A 19,066-nucleotide genomic window follows, 5' to 3' on the forward strand; every position below is an offset into this window, starting at 1 on the left:
TCAGGTCATGATCCCAGGGTTCTGTTCACTACTCATCAGAGAGAGTCTGTTTCTCCTCTGCCCCTACCCCCTCTCATGCTCTCTCTCTCTCTCAAATAAATATTTTTTTTCTCTCAAATATATTTTTTTAAATGTTAAGGACTTTTAAGGTTTTATTTTTTTTACATAGATCTTCAGTACATCTATATTTTGGAATATGATAGATACAGAGACCTAATCCTATCTTCTGGATCCGTTGGCCTTTTTATCATTGTATGATGTCCTTCTTTATCTCTTATGACTTACTTGTATTTACTTAAATTCCATGTTGTCTTATATAAGTGTGACCACCCTGCTGCCTTTTGGTGATCATTTGCATGGACTCTTTTTCCATCCATAGTTATAAAAACTTGAAGTGATAATTTACTTTCACTCACATATAAAAATTCTAATCCTTTACATCTCACCTCTTTCCTTTGTTATCCAGGTCGTCTATCTATTAATACAGTCTTTTTTAGAAATGAAATCTTGCCAATTGCAATGACGTGGATGGAGCTAGAGGGTATTATACTTAGCGAAATAAGTTAATCGGAGAAAGACAACTATCATATGATCTCCCTGATATGAGGAAGTGGAGATGCAACGTGGGGGGTTTGGGAAAAGAATAAATGAAATAAGATGGGATCGGGAGGGAGACAAACCATAAGAGACTCTTAATCTCACAAAATTGAGGGTTGTGGGGAGGGGGGTAGTGGGGTAGGAGGAGGGTGGTTGGGTTATGGACATTGGGGAGGGTATGTGCTGTGGTGAATGCTGTGAAGTGTATAAACCTGGTGATTTGATTCACAGACCTGTACCCCTGGGGATAAAAATATATTATATGTTTATAAAAAATTTTTTAAAAGATTTTTTAAATACTGTCTTTTTTTTTTTTTTTAAGATTTTATTTTTCAGAGTGAGAGAGCACAAGGCAGGTTGAGGGAAAGGGAAACTCCCTGCTGAGCAAGGAGCGCAATGTGGACTCCATCCCAGGAGCCTGGGATCTTAATCTGAGCTGATGGCAGATGCTTAACAAACTGAGCCACCCAGGCATCTCTATTAATACAATCTTATAGTTATTTTTATGTCTCTAGCTTAAATTCTGTAACAGAATTGAAAGTGATTTAGTCACCACCATTACAGTATTACAGGATTCTGAATTCATCTATGTATTTACTTTTACCAAAGATTTATATTTGTGTGCTTTTGTGTTGCTAACATCTTTCTACTTCTACTTGAAGGATATCCTTTAATGTTTCTCATAAGGCAGGTACAGTGGTAATGAACTCCTTCAGTTTTTGTTTATCCGAGTCTTAATTTTTCCTTCACTTTGAGAGTTAATCTTGTAGGATAGTACTCTTCATTGACAGTTATTTTCCTTTCAACACTTTGAATTACCTTCACACCACCTTCTGGTCTGTAAGGTTTCTGCTCAGAAATCCTCTGATAATTTTATAGAAGCTTCCTTGTACATGATGCATCATTTTTCTCTTGCTGCAACTTCTTAATTAGTTTGTGGGGTTCTTTTAAGGCTTTTAGACTGTATCTATTGTTAATTTAATGCCTCTCTGGGGGATCAAGGTTCTGGGGCTTCCCATTCTACCATTTTGCTATTGTCATCCTGCATTTCTATTATTTTTTCATGGAAAAACATTTCTAAAATATATGTATTTACACACTTCATTGAGCTGAAATACCCATAGCATAACAATTTTTTAGTGTGACGTGGGATTTTTAAATTTTTTTACTCTGAACTACAGATACAGGTACATAAAAATATGTTGGAAACTCAATTTACTGCTGACTCAAATATTCCTAGGGTTGACCCTGTAGTAAATCTTTTTTTTTTCTGTTGTTGTTAGATTTTTCTTTGTATGTTTAAGTCATTTGTTCTTTGTCATAACAGGGTATCAGAGAAGGAAACATTACCAGACATGTGCAAGGTGCCAGAGGTGCTCCTTTGTCCAGCGTCTGTCCATTCTTCCACCTCAGCGGGTCTTTAAAGTTGTGTTTATAAGGGAGCACACTGTGGCTTATTATTTCCTTGTTTCCTGGCCTACATTTTCTTTCTTTTTTCTTTTTTTTTTTAAGATTTTATTTATTTGACAGATGGAAATCACAAGTAGGCAGAGAGGCAGGCAGAGAGAGAGGAGGAAACAGGCTCCCTGCTGAGCAGAGAGCTCGATGTGGGGGCTCCATCCCAGGACCCTGGGATCACGACCCAAGGCGAAGGCAGAGGCTTTAACCCACTGCACCACTCAGGCGCCCCCTTGGCCTACATTTTCAATGAACATTTCTAACTTGTGTGTATTTATTAAATTATTTGAGGGTACATAATGTATCAGATCTTTATGTTATCAAGTATACGAATATTAAAGGCCCATTTTTGCATATTTGTTCTAGAAGATATATGCTTTTCTCTATGAACCACCTAGACTTGATCTTCTGATATGTTAGGTATGTGAAAATAATTACTCTATGAGATGTGTCCCTTATTGTGTGCCCTTACAGGTACTATACTTAATAATGTCCTTGCCTCTTTTCGGGACGTACTTATTGGCATGCTGGCAGGAGCTGTTCTGGGAATGTTTGTTCAGTATTTTCCCAGTGGAGATCAGGTAAATGAAAAGTTAATCTATTTTTTAGAAGTATAGTATTAGACATTTCTTTCAAAAATTGGAATTTCTAGAGGATCCATGAGCTTTTAAATGTAGTGTTTAATTCTCTTTCGCCAAAATAGCCCATCATGCTACTCTCTGCTTAAAATGGAGCACATTTGTGATTGATGCAGGTCAACGGCCTTGATTGAAGTCTCTGCTTCCTGATTCAACAAATAAGAGTATCAGAAAATGTCCTTAGGGCTCCTGGGTGTTTCAGTTGGTTAAGTGTCTGCCCTGTCATGATGGGATCAAGCCCACATCCAGCTCCCTTGCTCATCAGGGAGTCTGCTTCGCCCTCCCCCACCCCCTGACTGTGTTCCTTCTTTCACTCTCTCTCTCTGTCAAATATATAAATTTTTAAAAATCTTTTAAAAAAATAAGAAATTTTTAAAAAGAAAACTGTACTTAAACCAGAGTACCTTCTCCATTCCACTCCAGCCCTATATTCATTAAATTGCCTCCTGACCACTGGCAATTTTCCCTAATGTTTTGCCACTCAAATTTTCCCCTGAACATTTTTTGGAAAGTAGATTGCCATTTATCTCTGCATATTTTCTGACTTAAATTTACTCCCACTGCCTTTGACTAAGGCACTATTAAACTCAACCCTTTCCTCCCCTAAAGGATATGCTATTACTCTTGTATTTCTGTAACTTCCATCTTATCTATAACAGCTATCTCAGCCAAAGAGATACTCAAAACTTTATTTTTTAACTGGATATGTTATAGGAACTACAATATGTATATGTATATGCTACAGGAACTACAGCTTATACAGTTTACTTTGTTTATATGGGTCTCTTTCCTTCCTTCTTCACTTATAGCTGAGGTACTATACCCATTTTACTAACATTAGTATGAGAGATGTGGCAGAAGATAAAACTTAATAATTGCAGATTTTTTTCACTTGGTCTGCTAAAATATTTAGTGAGGAAGAAATAAAAATTTTAGACACTATTTAATATAACATCTAGAGCCATGATACCAAAGAGTGAATAATACATGGTAGAAGATATAAATATTGTTTTATATATTAAATGTAAATTAATTTCTAAATATCTATCTAATTCTAGACAAGACGTCCAGTGAAGAGAGCTTTCTTTATTTTGAGTATGTCTCTTACTGCTGTCTTGGGCAGCCAGCGTATTGGTTTACATGCAGCTGGAGGACTATGCACACTAGCATTAACTTTTGTTGCAGGGATGAACTGGTCCACAGAAAAGGTGACTATTTTTAATACATCACTTTTTAAGATAAAATAACCGCATTTTTTTACATCCATAATAGATGTTTAGGAAATCTCTTCGTTCTAGTTGGAAGATGTTCCAGAAATTTGTGTCTTCAAGGATGTGTATAAATCAATCGAGGAAATAAGATATTTAGGAAAAGGACCTGGAAATACACTAAAATGCAATCAGAAGTTGAGTTAACAATCAGGCTGCTTTCTTTTTCTCAATTTTTATGCAATGTGATTATAGAACTTTTATTGATTTAATTATTTTATTCATTAAAATAATAGTTATACAGTTAATCCATGAAAATGCTCATAAAAGATTAGAACAATACAAAAAGCCCACATATAGAACAAAATTTAAAAGACTTCTTTTCCCTTACCACTCCCAAATATCAGACCCCCTTCCCAGAATCAATCATCTCTTTAATCAGTTCTCCATTTGTAGACATTTAGATCCTTTCCATTTTTGTTATTACTAATGTGAAGCCATGAACAATCCTGTTCATGTATTTTTTTGCTAATGTGAAAGTGCTTCTGTAAAACAGATTCCTAGATATGTAATTGCTGAATTTAGAAATGGAATGTTTCTATTTTGAGGGGTACTGCAAAATTATCTTTTCAAAGATTTTAAGCATCTGATGGGTAAGAAATGATATAGCATTATTATTCTTCATTTATATTTCTCTGATCAATAGTGCAGTAATCTTCTCTTCATATATTCTTTTTAAACTACCTGTTCATCTTTGCCTGGTTTTTAATTGGTTGATTTGCCTTTTGTTTCTATAGTTTCCCTATATATTAGTGCTACTAATCATTTCTTATGTATATATTGCATATAATTTTTGCTTATTTTTAACTTTGTTTATGATGTCTTTTGTGTTGAAGTAAAATTACTTGTAGTCAGAAGTATTTTTCTTTTTTGTTTTGAATTCTGTATCTTGTTTAAGAAGGATATCATCACCCAAGATTATAAGATTATAACCATAATGTTTTCTATAGTATCACCTAATTCTTTGGTAGTTATTGTTTGTTTTATTTTTGCATTTAGTTCTTTAATTCATCTGGAATTTATTTTTGTAAATGCTGTGAGATAAGGATATGTGTGTGTTCATAAACATTTATACACATACATATAATATATATATATATGCATATAAACTGGGTAGTCATTTTTTACTAAATTATTTATGACTAATCCATTATTTATTCAGTGATTTTAAGAGCCTCTTTTAACATGAGCTAAATATATATATGTATGTATGTGTGTGTGTGTGTGTGTGTATATATATATATATATATATATATATATATATATATATATATATTCATTGCTGGAATCTATTTAATCCTACCTATCTAGTCCTGTGCCAGTACCACTCTATTTTAAATCTGTCATTTTATGTCTCAAAATCTAATATGGAAGATCCCTCTCTTTGTACTTATTTTTAAAGTATTTCTTGACTGTTCCTGCACAAATGCTTTCTTAGATAAATTTTAAAATCAGCTTGAGAATTTCCCAACCCAAAAATTATATTAGTGTTTTGTTTAGTATTCCAATAAAATCACAATTGTTAAAAAAAATTAAATGGTCAGTAATAAATTACAATTAAATAAAATGAAAACTACTAAATTTCACCTGAGACACCTGGGTGTCTCAGTCAGTTAAGTGTCTGCCTTCAGCTTGGGTCATAACCTCGGGATCCTGGAATGGAGCCCTGGGTCTTCAGCCCTGCTCAGCGGGCAGAGGGAGTCTATTCTCCCTCTCCTCTGTATCCACCACTGCCCCCCCTCCCAGCTCATGCTCTCTCTCTCAAAAATGAATAAAGTTTTTATTTAAAAAATTAAAAGAAATAAATGGGATAATGTGCCACCATGAAGAAAGAGTAAGATTGTTTTTTCTTTGTTTTTTTTTTCTTTTTTTTAACTTTACTTTTATAAATTAGAAAACCCAGTCATAAGGGAAATAATTACAAACGTAGTTTATACCCCAAACAAAGGATATCACAGTTTTATATCTCTTCTTTAAAAAAAGATAAGTCCAGGGCCCCTGGGTGGCTCAGTGGGTTAAAGCCTCTGCCTTCGGCTTAGGTCATGATCCCAGGGTCCTCGGATCGAGCCCCGCATCGGGCTCTCTGCTCAGCGGGGAGCCTGCTTCCTCCTCTCTCTGCCTGCCTCTCCACCCACTTGTGATCTCTGCCTGTCAAACAAATAAAATAAAAAAATAAAATAAGATAAGCCCACACTGAAACTAAAATCTCTTCATCCATATTCCTTGAGAAGAGCCAAAGTACTGTTACATCAACTGGGGACTTTGTTGTAACCACATAATCAAGGAAGTAGCATTGGAAGAGGTTCATTCTCAGAAAGGAGAGCCAGGCAGGCAACCAAATTAAGAGTCTATTTATGGTTTTGGTTTGGTTTTAAAGAAAAAATAAAATTGAAGTTTTCAACATGGGTCCTTCAGAAGCAGGCCTAACATTACTGACATTTTTTGCCTGGTAGTTTAGGACATATCAAGATTAACTTTCATGGGATTGGTTTCCAAGACAATTATAAGTGGAGGTCTTCTCAACTCCCTTTTGAGAGCTGAAATGCTTGCATAATATTGAGTATGTGCTCATCAGGCATGATGTAGTTCTAGTTCTGTCTCTGTTCCATTACCTTATAAACAAAAGCTAGAATTGTTATTAAGCCATTCAAACATGTCTGGAACTCCAAAGACCTTATTTGTTTACTGACAAAATTACCAAATAATATTTTTATTGATTAGCTTTATAGACTTTTTTTCTGGTTTCAAGAGCCATTAATTTTTATTTTACTTCTTTTTTTAAGTTTTTAATTTTAATTCCAGTAAATTAACATGCAGTTGTTATATGTGTATCAGGTGTACAATACTGTGTTTCAGCACTTCCATACACTAGCCAGTTATCACAGCAAGTACACTCCTGAATCCCCTTTACCTGTTTCACCCTTCCCCTCACCTACCTCCCGTCTTGGAACTATCAGTTTATTCTCCATCGTTAAGAACCTGTTACTAGGGGTGCCTGGGTGGCTCAGTGGGTTAGAGCCTCTGCCTTTGACTCAGGTCATGATCCCAGGGCCCTGGGATCAAGCCCCACATCAGGCTCTCTGCTCAGCAGGGAGCCTGCTTCCCCTTTTCTCTCTCTCTGCCTACTTCCCCACCTACCTGTGATCTCTGTCTGTCAAATAAATAAATAAAACCTTTAAAAAAAATAGAACTTGTTTCTTGGTTTTTCTCTCTCTTTCTGTTTTTTCCCTCTTTCCACATGAGGGAAATCTTATGGTATTTGCCCTTCTTTGATTTATGTCACTTAGCATTATACTTGCTGGCCCCGTCTATATTGTTGCAAATTACAAGATTTCATTCTTTTTTACTGTTGAATATTATTCCTGTGTGTGTGTGTGTGTGTGTACACACACATACGACATGTTCTTTATCCGTTCACCAATCAACGGACAGCTGGGCTGCTTCCATGTCTTGACTATTGTAAATAATTCTGCTATAAGCTTTGTAGATTTTTTTTAAATTATTTATTTCTTTATTTGACAGACAGAGATCACAAGTAGGTAGAGGAGGCAGGCAGAGAGAGAGGAGGAAACAGGCTCTCTGCTGAGCAGAGAGCCTGATGCGGGGCTCTATCCCAGGACCCTGGGACCATGACCTGAGCTGAAGGCAGAGGCTTTAACCCACTGAGCCACCCAGGCGCCCCTGTAGATTTTTTTTAACCAAATTCTACTCAAGTGTTTGAAAAAAAGAATTAACCTATTCAATTTTTAAGCTTTAACATTTCTTCTACAAATAAAATATCTTAAGTTTATTAAATGTTGAGAGACTTTAATTTCTAAAAAGCAATTATTTTGTGTCACAATAACTAAACACAATAACTAAAAATACATTATTCTTTCCTACAGATTAGAGTCCAAAGAATTATTAAAACTACATGGCATATTTTTCAACCCCTTCTTTTTGGTTTGGTTGGATCAGAAGTATCTGTTGCATCTCTTAAATCAAATGCTATTGGTAAGAATAATTGCAGGCACAAAAAATATGAGCTTTGAAAATATTTAAGCAAACAATGAATAACTTTTTTATTTTGTTTACAATATGTCTTGAATGCTATAAGAACCTTCTTCAGAAACTCATGTTGATACAGTTAATAACATACATTTGCTCTTCTGTTACCTCGTTTGCTCTTCGTTACCAAAGCTAGCTCTGAATACCTTCCCTGAGTGATCTGAGGAAATGCAGTTTGAAATTCTTTTCTGACAGAAAATATTACATACCATCAGCAGCTTTTGAATACTTTCGTTTGTAGGGAAAGTTCAAAGTCTATTAGCTCAGAATTAAATAAATATATCTTATCTTTCATGGTTCCTCCACCATAAGATAATCTCTTGCACTTTTTCTAGACATAAAGAACCACTTTTTCCAAATATTTCGTTGTTTATGTTTTTTTTTTTAACTGTTGTAGGCATTTGTGTTGCTACCGTGAGTTTGGCATTATTGATTCGAATTTCTTTTACATTTGTATTGATGTGTTTTGCTGGCTTCAATTTTAAGGAGAAAATATTTATCGCTTTATCGTGGATGCCCAAAGCTACGGTCCAGGTAAGAACGTATTAAGTCATGTTAATAATTTTTAATGTTAATGATTTTTTTAAATTCCAAGTGAAATGTTACCTTAATTACAAAATGTACATTATTAGCCTTACTTTTAAAATATTTGATTGAGCATAACTACTTACTGAAAATAATGTAATCTTTTTCAAAATCTGTTTTAAAAGCAATTCTTCTGAAGTTGAAAAGTGTACCTTTAATGACAAATACTTCCTAAACTTCTGAAACATTTTTTTTTCTGTTTTCCCAAAATATAAGAATATATCTGGATACTGGAATGTTTACATTTTGCTGAATATTACAGTGATAAATGTAATAACTTTAAAGTGGAGACACATTCTTTTTTTTTTTTCTTTTAAAGATTTTATCTATTTATTTGACACAGAGAGAGACAGTGAGAGAGGGAATACAAGAAGGGGGAGTGGGAGAGGAAGCAGCAGGCTTCCCGCCTAGCAGGGAGCCCAGTGCCGGGCTCAATCCCAGGACCCTGGGATCATGATCTGAGCCGAAGGCAGACGCTTAACGACTGAGCCACCCAGATGCCCCGAGACACATTGATTCTTTTAAAAATATATCTTTCCTACCCTTGTCACCCACTCCACCATATATGAATGCACATATATTATTTTTAATTATGCATTTAATTTATATGATTTTAATTAATGACTAAATCTCTTCACCAGACTATCTGGGAAAGACAGGAACAGTATTTTCTTTCATTAATTTTCTCTTAGTACTTACTATACTGCTTGGCATGCAGGGGGTACACAATTAGTAAGCACAGCATACCTACAAGAATGAATAATGAATGATGAATGAATGAATGGGGAGATCTTATAGTTTTGCCCTCTGATTGAATGTTAGTTAGTCTGCTCCTACAAAGAGGTATTACTACTTATCGTTAGACTTTTTAACCTGGCAGTATAATGTCTTGATTTCTGGAGATTCTTTTTTCCACTGTTACTCCAAAACAGAAATTTGTGAGTTCTTGTACAACAAAATTCTTACTATGTCATGGTTGGTTTTCCAACCTGCTTTTGCAGGTTGATGGGACCAGCCTGAGTGTTTTGAATATCATGTTACTTACTTAAAACATTAGGCAAGTTACTTCCTAATCTCCCCTGTCCACTTTGTAGATTCCAAACCTCTTGCCAGTTTTACTGGACACACTGCCTCCCAAGTAGGAAGACAAGAACATAAGCAACAAAATCCTAGAGAACCATAAGAAACCCTAGTATTTTGTGTTGTCTTATTATATCCAAGAACTTTATCATCTGTGGTAAAGGCAAATAAGCAAAATCCTGCTTTAGCTAGAACTCCTGAGGTTCTGAGAGTAATGTGAGCACTCCAAAAAAAAGATATTTAAACAGGAGAAAGCTGAGATGATAAAAATATAAATCGACCCCAAAATGCATGCACAATGATTTGTCAATATTTCACTTTTCATCCAGATATATTTCCTAGGAAGAACATAGAATTGATGAGTAATTCCTAATAATTCCTCCGCACTTTAAGGCTTGTCTCTTTTCTGATGGCCTACTACTAGGTTTTGTTTATTTTAACAGGGCCATTAACTTTTGTCATATATTAGCTATTTAACATTTTTCTTTATCTTTTTACCCTCTAAATGCAGGCTGTATTAGGTCCTCTGGCTCTAGAAACAGCAAGAATCAGCGCACCCCACTTGGAACCATATTCGAAGGATGTGATGACAGTGGCATTTTTAGCCATCTTGATCACAGCTCCAAATGGAGCTCTAATTATTGGCATACTGGGACCCAAAGTACTTACACGCCATGATCCAAACAGCATCAGTATGGAACTGACAGAGATGGAACTTCATTAAAAAGTTTATTTGCCTTCTTCTTTTAATATATTATCTTACATGAGAGAAAAATTAAAACATACAAATATGTGGAGATTGTACATAGTACCAAGGATTTAATAAATATGTGGTTTCATTACAGAGCTTTCCTATAATTTTTTACTCCAAGGTTAGTTTAATAAAACAATGTAAATAGAATGCCCAATAGTATTTATGTATTTCAAGAACAAAGTAAATCTGTAAATATTCTAGGAAAGTTTAAAGTAATCCATTAGGCTGAATCTACTGTCACATTACAAACTTGGTGTAATAAAAAATTAAATTAACCCAATGACAGAAAGATAAGATATTCTAAACCTCCATACAGGAGAAGTAGAACTCATCACCTGTTTAGTAATTTAGTTAAAAAGATCACCAGAAAAGGGGAAAAAATGCCAAGAATAAGTGGGTCAACAAAATGGATTTCGAATTCTGTTTTTTGTGACTATCTGAATGAATGGTATATTAAATAAAAGAACCAAAATTAGACTTATTTATTTCTTCAGTACCCTTAAAATGACAAGTTTAATAGTTTTTAAATGAAATATTATGTGAAGTATTTATTTATAGATTTAAAATTAAATCACAAATGGAAATAAACCATGATTTTTCAGTGAGTATAAAATGAGGAGTTAAAGTCAGCCTGCATAAATGAAGGATTAATAGACTTGTCCATGTGAGATTTTCTTTTCCTCAGTAATATAGAATCTCCTTTCAATTCTAGCTGATTAAATCTGCTATGCTTATATAGAACCAATCACAAGGAAAATGCAATTTTCAGTTTATTTCAAGATTATTTTAAAGTTGGAAGGGTCAGGGGCGCCTGGGTGGCTCAGTGGGTTAAGCCTCTGCCTTTGGCTCAGGTCATGATCTCAGGGTCCTGGGATCGAGCCCTGCGTCGGGCTCTCCGCTTGGCGGGGAATCTGCTCCCACCCCCCGCCCCCCCGACCGCCTGCCTCTCTGCCTACTTGTGATCTTTCTCTCTGTCAAATAAATAAATAAAACCTTTAAAAAAAAAAAAGTTGGAAGGGTCATGTAAAATTTTCTCAAATAGCCTTAGTGGATGGCTTCTTAACGTCATTCAGACTTCTTTGGCAAAAGCCAAATTCAGGAATTAAACATTACTTGGTTTCCTCTTCCCTCTTCCATGTAAGTAAAATACTAAAATAGCAAAGAATGTAAAATCTACACATAAATTTGCAAAGTGAAGCAACTATAATTTAAGGCAACCAAAACTATATATGTATATACTGGGACCTTTCACAAAATATAACACTAAAACTGTCAAAAGTTTACACACACACCTGGATAACTCTGGGAGGAGATAAAATCGCTGCTGTTCTAGAAGCATTTTCTTCTACATTCTTACAACTCAGCGTCAATCCTATGCCTCATTTTCAACTATTTTAATTCTAGTACTAAAATTCTAAAAATTTAAAATTCTAAACTGCCCCAGTGTTTTGACTAATGTTTAAATCATGGGGGCATATCATTTTTTACTAATATGTAAATGAAAAAATATTTACATTCACAAGGTAGTATTTTACATTTACAAGAGAATTAGATTTTAAAATAGAAAATTGATCTTAATAAAAGATAAAGTTATAATAAATCATTTTCAGAATGAGGAAGTATGTTTTTTAATCAAGGGAAAAATTCTCATTTTTTGTGATTTATAGTTTTTTCTTAAGTATTAAATTTAATATTTATATGTTCATTAGACCAAAACACTCTACTTTTAAAAAGTAGTGTTGCAGGCATTCAAATAATTTGAATTTTTGATTTTCTATATAAAAAAATTTTTTTTAATTACCTTCATTAGGGGCACCTTCACCCCAATGTTCATAGCAGCAATGTCCACAACAACCAAACTGTGGAAGAAGCCACGATGTCCTTCAACAGATAAATGGATAAAGAAGATGTGGTCCATGTATACAACGGAATATCACTCAGCCTTCAGAAAAGATGACTACCCACCATTTACATCAACATGGATGGAACTGGAGGGGCTTATGCTAAGTGAAATAAGCAGAGAAAGACAATTATCCCATGGTTTCACTCATATATGGAACAAAATAGTGGAGGACCACAGAGAAGGGAGGGAAAACTGAACGGGAAGAAATCAAAGACAGAGACAAACCATGAGATTCTGGACTCCAGGAAACAAACAGGGTTACAGAAGGGAAGGAGGTCAGGGGAGCGGGGAACTGGTGATGGATATTAAGGAGGGCACATGTTGTGATGAGCACCGGGTGTTATACACAACTAATGAATCTTTGAGCACTACATCAAAAACTAATGATATACTGTATGCTAGCTAACTGAACATAAATTACCTTCATTAATGTCATTTTAAAATTACAAGCAGTAAAAAAATAAAATTACAAGCAGTTAACCATGTTTACAGTATTTAAGTGTCCGTAGTATTTAAACAAACACAAGAACATTGTTCCTTATAAATTTGTCAAGTATGTCTTTGTTTATTCACTAATATTTTTTCACTATTTAAGGAATTTTTATTAAATCACAATCCAAATTACATTTACTTGCTCAGTTTTCAATTCTGTTACTTAAAACAAATGACATGCTGAGATATTCCACAGTAAAGATTTATAAAATCAGAGGAATGCTTTAAATTTTTGTACTTTGCTGAAAACTGTTTTTCCCAGGATCTATAAAACATTAGTTTTGGGACATCTGGGTGGCTCAGTGGGTTAAGCATCTGCCCTCGGCAGCGGTCATGATCTCAGGGTCCTGGGATTGAGCTCTGTGTCAGGCTCTCTGCTCAGCAGGGAGTCAAAGTCTCCCTCTATGCTCACTCACTCTCTCAAATTTTTTTAAAAATCTTTTTAAAAAAGTTTTTATAGTACTAGTTGTGTGTGTGTGTGTTTGTGTGTGTGTGTTTAAATCAGGAAGTAATCCAGCATTATTGTTTGCTAGACCTGGCATTTGCTCAGTACATAAGCTTCAAAGTTTCTTTTCCTCTTTTGCATCTATTTTATATTTAGCAATTTTCCCCCATAATATGTAAGCTTTTAGTGTTTAGATATTTTTCTTTTGTGAAGCATGCATTTCTATTCATGGTCTGCAATCAATTTTAAACAATTGGAGCTCCAAGGACATAGTTAATTACTTCCTGGGCAGCCTTTTTTGCTTGGTGGGCTTGTAGTACACCAACACTTCAGCAACCTCAAATCAGAGAGACTCTGGAGCTTCAAGCCTGTGAAGGAAGAGGTTCTGAATTATCAGTCTCCAAAAACACATGGGTGATTTTGACCAGCAACAGTAGGGTGCATGGCTCGAATAAAAGGAGTCATTCACACAAATTTGTTTTTGTACTTGAGGAGGAGCAGATGCTAACGTGAAAGTAGTCACAGTCTCCTGACCTTGTACATTAACAGTAGGCTGCTGCATGGTAACCTGTGGCTTTACATTAAGACATTGTGGAGGATTACCAACTCCTACAGCATATTTATACTGTGGAAGAACACTGACGGCTGGAAGAGCTACCACAGCAGCTGCTGCAGTGGTGGACCCACTGTCTGTTGGGTTAGCAACATACTGTTGACATGACTCATGACGGTAGTCTAGGAGCAGCTGGTAGATAACACCAGGCATTATTTGGAATGGATGAGGTCTGGGACCCTGAACAGTCCAGCAAGGTCTTGGCCTTAGTCAAGCAATTTGGTGAGGAGGATAGTATGCAGCATGGGTCTGAGTCTACAGGATCCCTGCCAGGAAGTATCCTGAAGGACAAGTATACAGGTATTGTAGTTGTTTCCAGCTGGTGATTAAGTTTAATACTAGCTGTTATCACCAGAGCCAGAAGTCCCTTGTATTCTGTTTATGTCAACTTGGTATTTTTTTAAATATGCAGGGTGTTTTAGCCCAGGACGATTTACTTTTTGATTCTCAAATTGTCCCAAATATGGCCCTTGGGTACGCTTCACAGTTGATTCTGTACTCTTTGGACATGAAGCCATAGTGTTTGAATGCTTTCTTCCTTTCAGACATAACAAGCTGTCCCAGATTCATAAGCCTTTTCCCTACTCCAGACCTGGAATCAGCTAGTCTCCAAAAGACTGGTATCTTTCCATGAAAATGAGTATGTTAAAACCAAAACCTGAAGGTTAGGAATGCTATTGCTGGAGAATCATTGTATCTGGATCTTGTTATAAACATTGCTAAAAAATACAAGTTTTAGAAATCAAAAAATACATCTTTTAAAATAAAAAGTACGGCTTTTACTATTACTATTATTGGTGATGTTAGAATATAATTCATAGCACAGATTATATGTAGTCAAAATCCCTTCAGAGCTGATTAATGAGAAGAAAAAGTAAATATTATATGAAATAATGCAATCATGGGACATAAATTCTATAAGATAACTAAATATTTTAAGTTTCCTAAGTTATCATAGTCTTTGAATCATTTAAAAATAAACTATGAAAACATGAGATCAAGCTGCTATTTCTAATTCAAATGTAATATAGGGCTTTTGCCTTTATCTTTTTTCTCTTTCACTGAATATATTGGTTCTTAATATTATTAATGTAGTATTTATTAATTAGCTTTATAGTATTCAAAAATTTCAAAATAGCAATACCAATATTATTACTTATAATTACTGAATTAAGTTTAAGATATGTTGCAGTTTTTTCATCCTTAAGACTATATCTCACCAAAGATGTCCACCAAAAGTACTAAATTCTAAAGCTCCTTGAAATTATATATATAACTACATATATATAGTATATAATATATATACCTGGATATACAGTTAGATTTATTTCTTTCTATTTGCTTTCAGTTCTAAGAATTGGTTTTAAACAAGATTTATGTATAATTTTGTATACATAAAACATTTATATAGTTTAAAAGTCAAAACTATAAGAAAAGCTCTATTTGGAAACTCTTGCTTCTTTTCCTGTCCCTTAATAACTCTAGCCCACTTTCTTTTTCTTTTATTTAATTTCTATTTTCTGCTCTTTTTTATATTTAAATAAAGATAAGCATATAGATATTTTATTGTTGAAAATTATCCCCTTCTATTTGCACAAATGGAACATATTATGTGTATTTTTCTGACCCATGTGAGTACATAGAAACTGTCCTTGTCCCTGTTTCCCACTGAACAGTACTATATTGTGGCCATGTCCCATTAGTTTGAGCAGTCCTCTGCCGAGGAATGCTTTTCAGTCTTTTGATGTTAGAAATAATCCCACAATGAATGAACACGTGTTTATATTTTGTGTGTGTTTATATGAGTGTGTATGTGTGCATGTGTGTGTTTCGGGGAAGAGTCTTTTCGAGGTCACACCAAGAGCATATATATTTTCAAACTTTGGGATTCTTCCAGTCTGATAAATGAGAGATAGTATTGCAGTGAAATTTTACATTTCTTTAACTAAGAGTGAGTGGGCATCTTTTTCATTGGTTTAAAGATCATTTGCCTTTTTTTCTGTGAAATATCTGTTCATGTCCTTTGTGATTTGGAGTATTTCTCTTTTCTATTTTAAAAAGCTCTTTACAGGGGCGCCTGTGTGGCTCAGTGAGTTAAAAGCCTCTGCCTTCAGCTCAGGTCATGGTCCCAGGGTCCTGGAATCTAGTCCCGCATCAGGCTCTCTGCTCAGCAGGGAGCCTGCTTCCTCCTCTCTCTCTCTCTGCCTGTCTCTCTGCCTATTTGTGATCTCTGTCTGTCAAATAAATAAATAAAATCTTAAAAAAAATAAAAAGATCTTTACATAAAAAAGAACAGTCAGTTGTCTGTGATATAAATTACAAATATTTTCTTCAGTCTTTTGATATTGCTAGTTGTGCTTCTTTTGTTAAGCAGAGAGTTTTCTGTTCATATAGTTGAATATATGAATCTTTTCCTTTAGGATACTAGATACTGATTCATGGTTAGAAAGGAATTCATTCATTTTTCCTTTAGCACTTGTATAGTTTTATTTCTCACTGTTACTTCTCTAATGCATTAGATTTTATTCTGTTATTTGATGTGAGGTATGGATTCTATGTTCTATTTTGCCAAATGGTTATCCAGTTATCTGATCCTAGATCAGTTTCATAAAGCTGCTGAAACAAAGTACCACAAACTTGGTAGTTTAAAACAATAGAAATTTATTTTCTCATAGTTCTGGAGACTAGGAAGTCCAAAATCATGGTGTCAGCAGAGCCATGTCCCCTCCAAAGCTTCCACGGGAGGACAGAGATTTCCTTGCCTCTTCCAGCTGGTGGTAGTCCCAGGCATTCTCTGCCTTGGCAATGCATCACTCCAGTCTCTGCCTCTGTCTTTACATGGCTTTCTCCCAGTGTGTCTTCATCATCTTCCCTTTGTGAATGTCTGGTTCTGTGTCCAAATTTCCCCTTCTTAGGATGTTAGTCATATTGGATTAGGGCTCAGCCTATGCTGGTATGGCTTCACCCTAATTTAAATAATTACATCTGCAATGACGCTGTTTCCAAATAATTCTGATGTTTTGAGGATTAGGACTTCAACATATCTTCTACATATTAGGACTTGAACACAATTCAACATGTAATAAATAAATAAATTCAGCCTATATTTATTAAAATAACTATCCTTTTCCCCTCTGTGATTCAAGATGTCTTCTGTATTGTATATTAAATTTCTATATGTACTTGAGTCTATTTCTGGAGTTTTATTTTATTCCACTGATATATCTAGTCACCTATTAAAGCCAAAATATTTTTCTTAAATATTTATCTTTGAGAGAGAGTGAGAGGAGGAGCAAAGGGAGAGGGAGAGAATTTCAAACAGACTCCGCACTGAGCATAAAGCCCAGTGATACGGGGCTCAATCCCTCTACCTTGAGATCAAGACCTGAGCTGAAATCAAGAGTTGGACGCCTAACCAACTGAGCCATCCACGTGCTCCAGAATATTTTACTTTTAGTAGCTTTATGTTATGTTTTAATATCTGGTAGAGCTAGCTACCCTCAATGCTCCTTTTCCCCTAGCACTTTCCTTGCTTATTTATTTTTCTCATGAACTTTTAAGATGAACTGTTTAAATACAGAACATAATTCTTGCATATCACTCTGTCTGCATCTTGAGAACAGTAATGTGTGGTAAAGTATCCAATCCAACATCCACTGCACAAAGAGAGACACAGAAGGAGGATGTGGATCAGGAAACATAAATGCTTTTCATAAAAGAACTGAATAGACTATGTTTAAGTGACTTTCATTTGTTTAAAGGAAGGAATGACTGCTGTATTTAATATCCTTGCTACTACATTAATTCACATGGTACATTATACCTCCATGATGAGAGTATTCTTAAGGTTCTATTATTTTTTAATAAAGACTATTTTTGTTGTACTTGTTCATAGGAGTTATTGTCTGTTGGAATGTACACAAAATTACTTCATGGTGGCGTGCCTGGGTGGCTCAGTTGGTTAAGTATCTATCTTCAGCTCAGGTTATGATCCTAGTTTCCTGGGATTGAGTCCCACATTGGGCTCCCTGCTCAGTGGGGAGCCTGCTTCTCCTCACCCTCTGCCCCTCCCCCCCAAATCATGTTCTCTCCCTCTCAAATAAATAAATGAAATCTTTTTTAAAATATTAAAATCTTTTTTAAAATCTTTTTTCTTTCACTGACAACATATTACTTATTTTTTTAATTATGTTAGTCACCAGACAGTATATCATTAGTTTTTGATGTAGTGCTCCATGATTCATTGTTTGCGTGTAACACCTAGTGCTCCATGCAATATGTGCCCTCCTTAATACCCATCTCCAGGTTCACTAATCCCCCCAACTCTCCTCCCCTCTAAAACCCTGTATGTTTCTCTGGGTCCACAGTTTCTCATGGTTTTTCTACCCCTCTGATTTACCCCCCTTCATTTTTCCCTTCCTTCTCCTAATATTCTCCACGCTATTCCTTATGTTCCACAAATAATTGAAGTCAGATGATAATTGACTTTCTCTGCTTGATTTATTTCACTTAGCATAATCTCCTCCAGTTCTGTCCATGTTGACTCAAAAGCTGGGTATTCATCCTTTCTGATGGCTGAGTAATATTCCATTGTATATATGAACCAATCTTTATCCATTCATCTGTTGAAAGGCATCTCTGCTCTTTTTGCAGTTTGGCTATTGTTGACATTGCTGCTATGAACATTGGGATACAGATGGCCCTTCTTTCCACTACATCTGTATCTTTGGAGTAAATACCTAGTAGTACAGTTGCTGGGTTGTAGGGTAGTTCTATTTTTAACTTTTTGAGGAAATTCTGTACTGTTTTCCAAAGTGGCTGTACCAACTTGCCTTCCTACCAACAGTGTAAGAGGGCTCCCCTTTCTCCACAACCTCTCCAACATCCATTGTTTCCTGCCTTGTCAATTTTTGCCATTCTAACTGGTGTAAGGTGGTATCTCAATGTGGTTTTTGATTTGAGTCTCCCTGATGGTTAGTGGTGATGAACATATTACTTAAAATATTGTTATCAATAGTTCATATCAATTCCAATGAAGTAAATATTGGGTGCATACTACCCCCATGGAGGTAGTGTAATTTGGGCTACATAGTTCCTTTTGTCTAAGGCAACTCTTGAGGAAGGTCTCGCTTGTGGTCTCTCAACAGACGACACTCAAAGCAGGCAAGGGAATGAGTGTCTCAGTC

At 35.3% G+C, this 19,066-nt stretch overlaps 1 protein-coding gene across 3 annotated transcripts in view; it reads left to right on the plus strand.

Annotated features, from left to right (window-relative positions):
- SLC9B1 (solute carrier family 9 member B1) overlaps positions 1-10,517 on the plus strand; it is a 65,983-nt gene extending 55,466 nt beyond the window's left edge. For all 3 annotated transcript variants that reach the window (XM_082728995.1, XM_082728994.1, XM_082728993.1), the window contains 5 exons: positions 2,530-2,636; positions 3,752-3,901; positions 7,846-7,954; positions 8,406-8,542; positions 10,185-10,517. In XM_082728995.1, the coding sequence (XP_082585121.1) occupies positions 2,530-2,636; positions 3,752-3,901; positions 7,846-7,954; positions 8,406-8,542; positions 10,185-10,397 (716 nt within the window). In that variant the 3' untranslated portion in view covers positions 10,398-10,517. The remainder of the gene's footprint in view (positions 1-2,529; positions 2,637-3,751; positions 3,902-7,845; positions 7,955-8,405; positions 8,543-10,184) is intronic.
- Positions 10,518-19,066: the final 8,549 nt, after the last annotated feature.

Source organism: Mustela nivalis (assembly GCF_964662115.1).
Source record: "Mustela nivalis genome assembly, chromosome: 4".
Classification (NCBI taxonomy): domain Eukaryota; kingdom Metazoa; phylum Chordata; class Mammalia; order Carnivora; family Mustelidae; genus Mustela; species Mustela nivalis.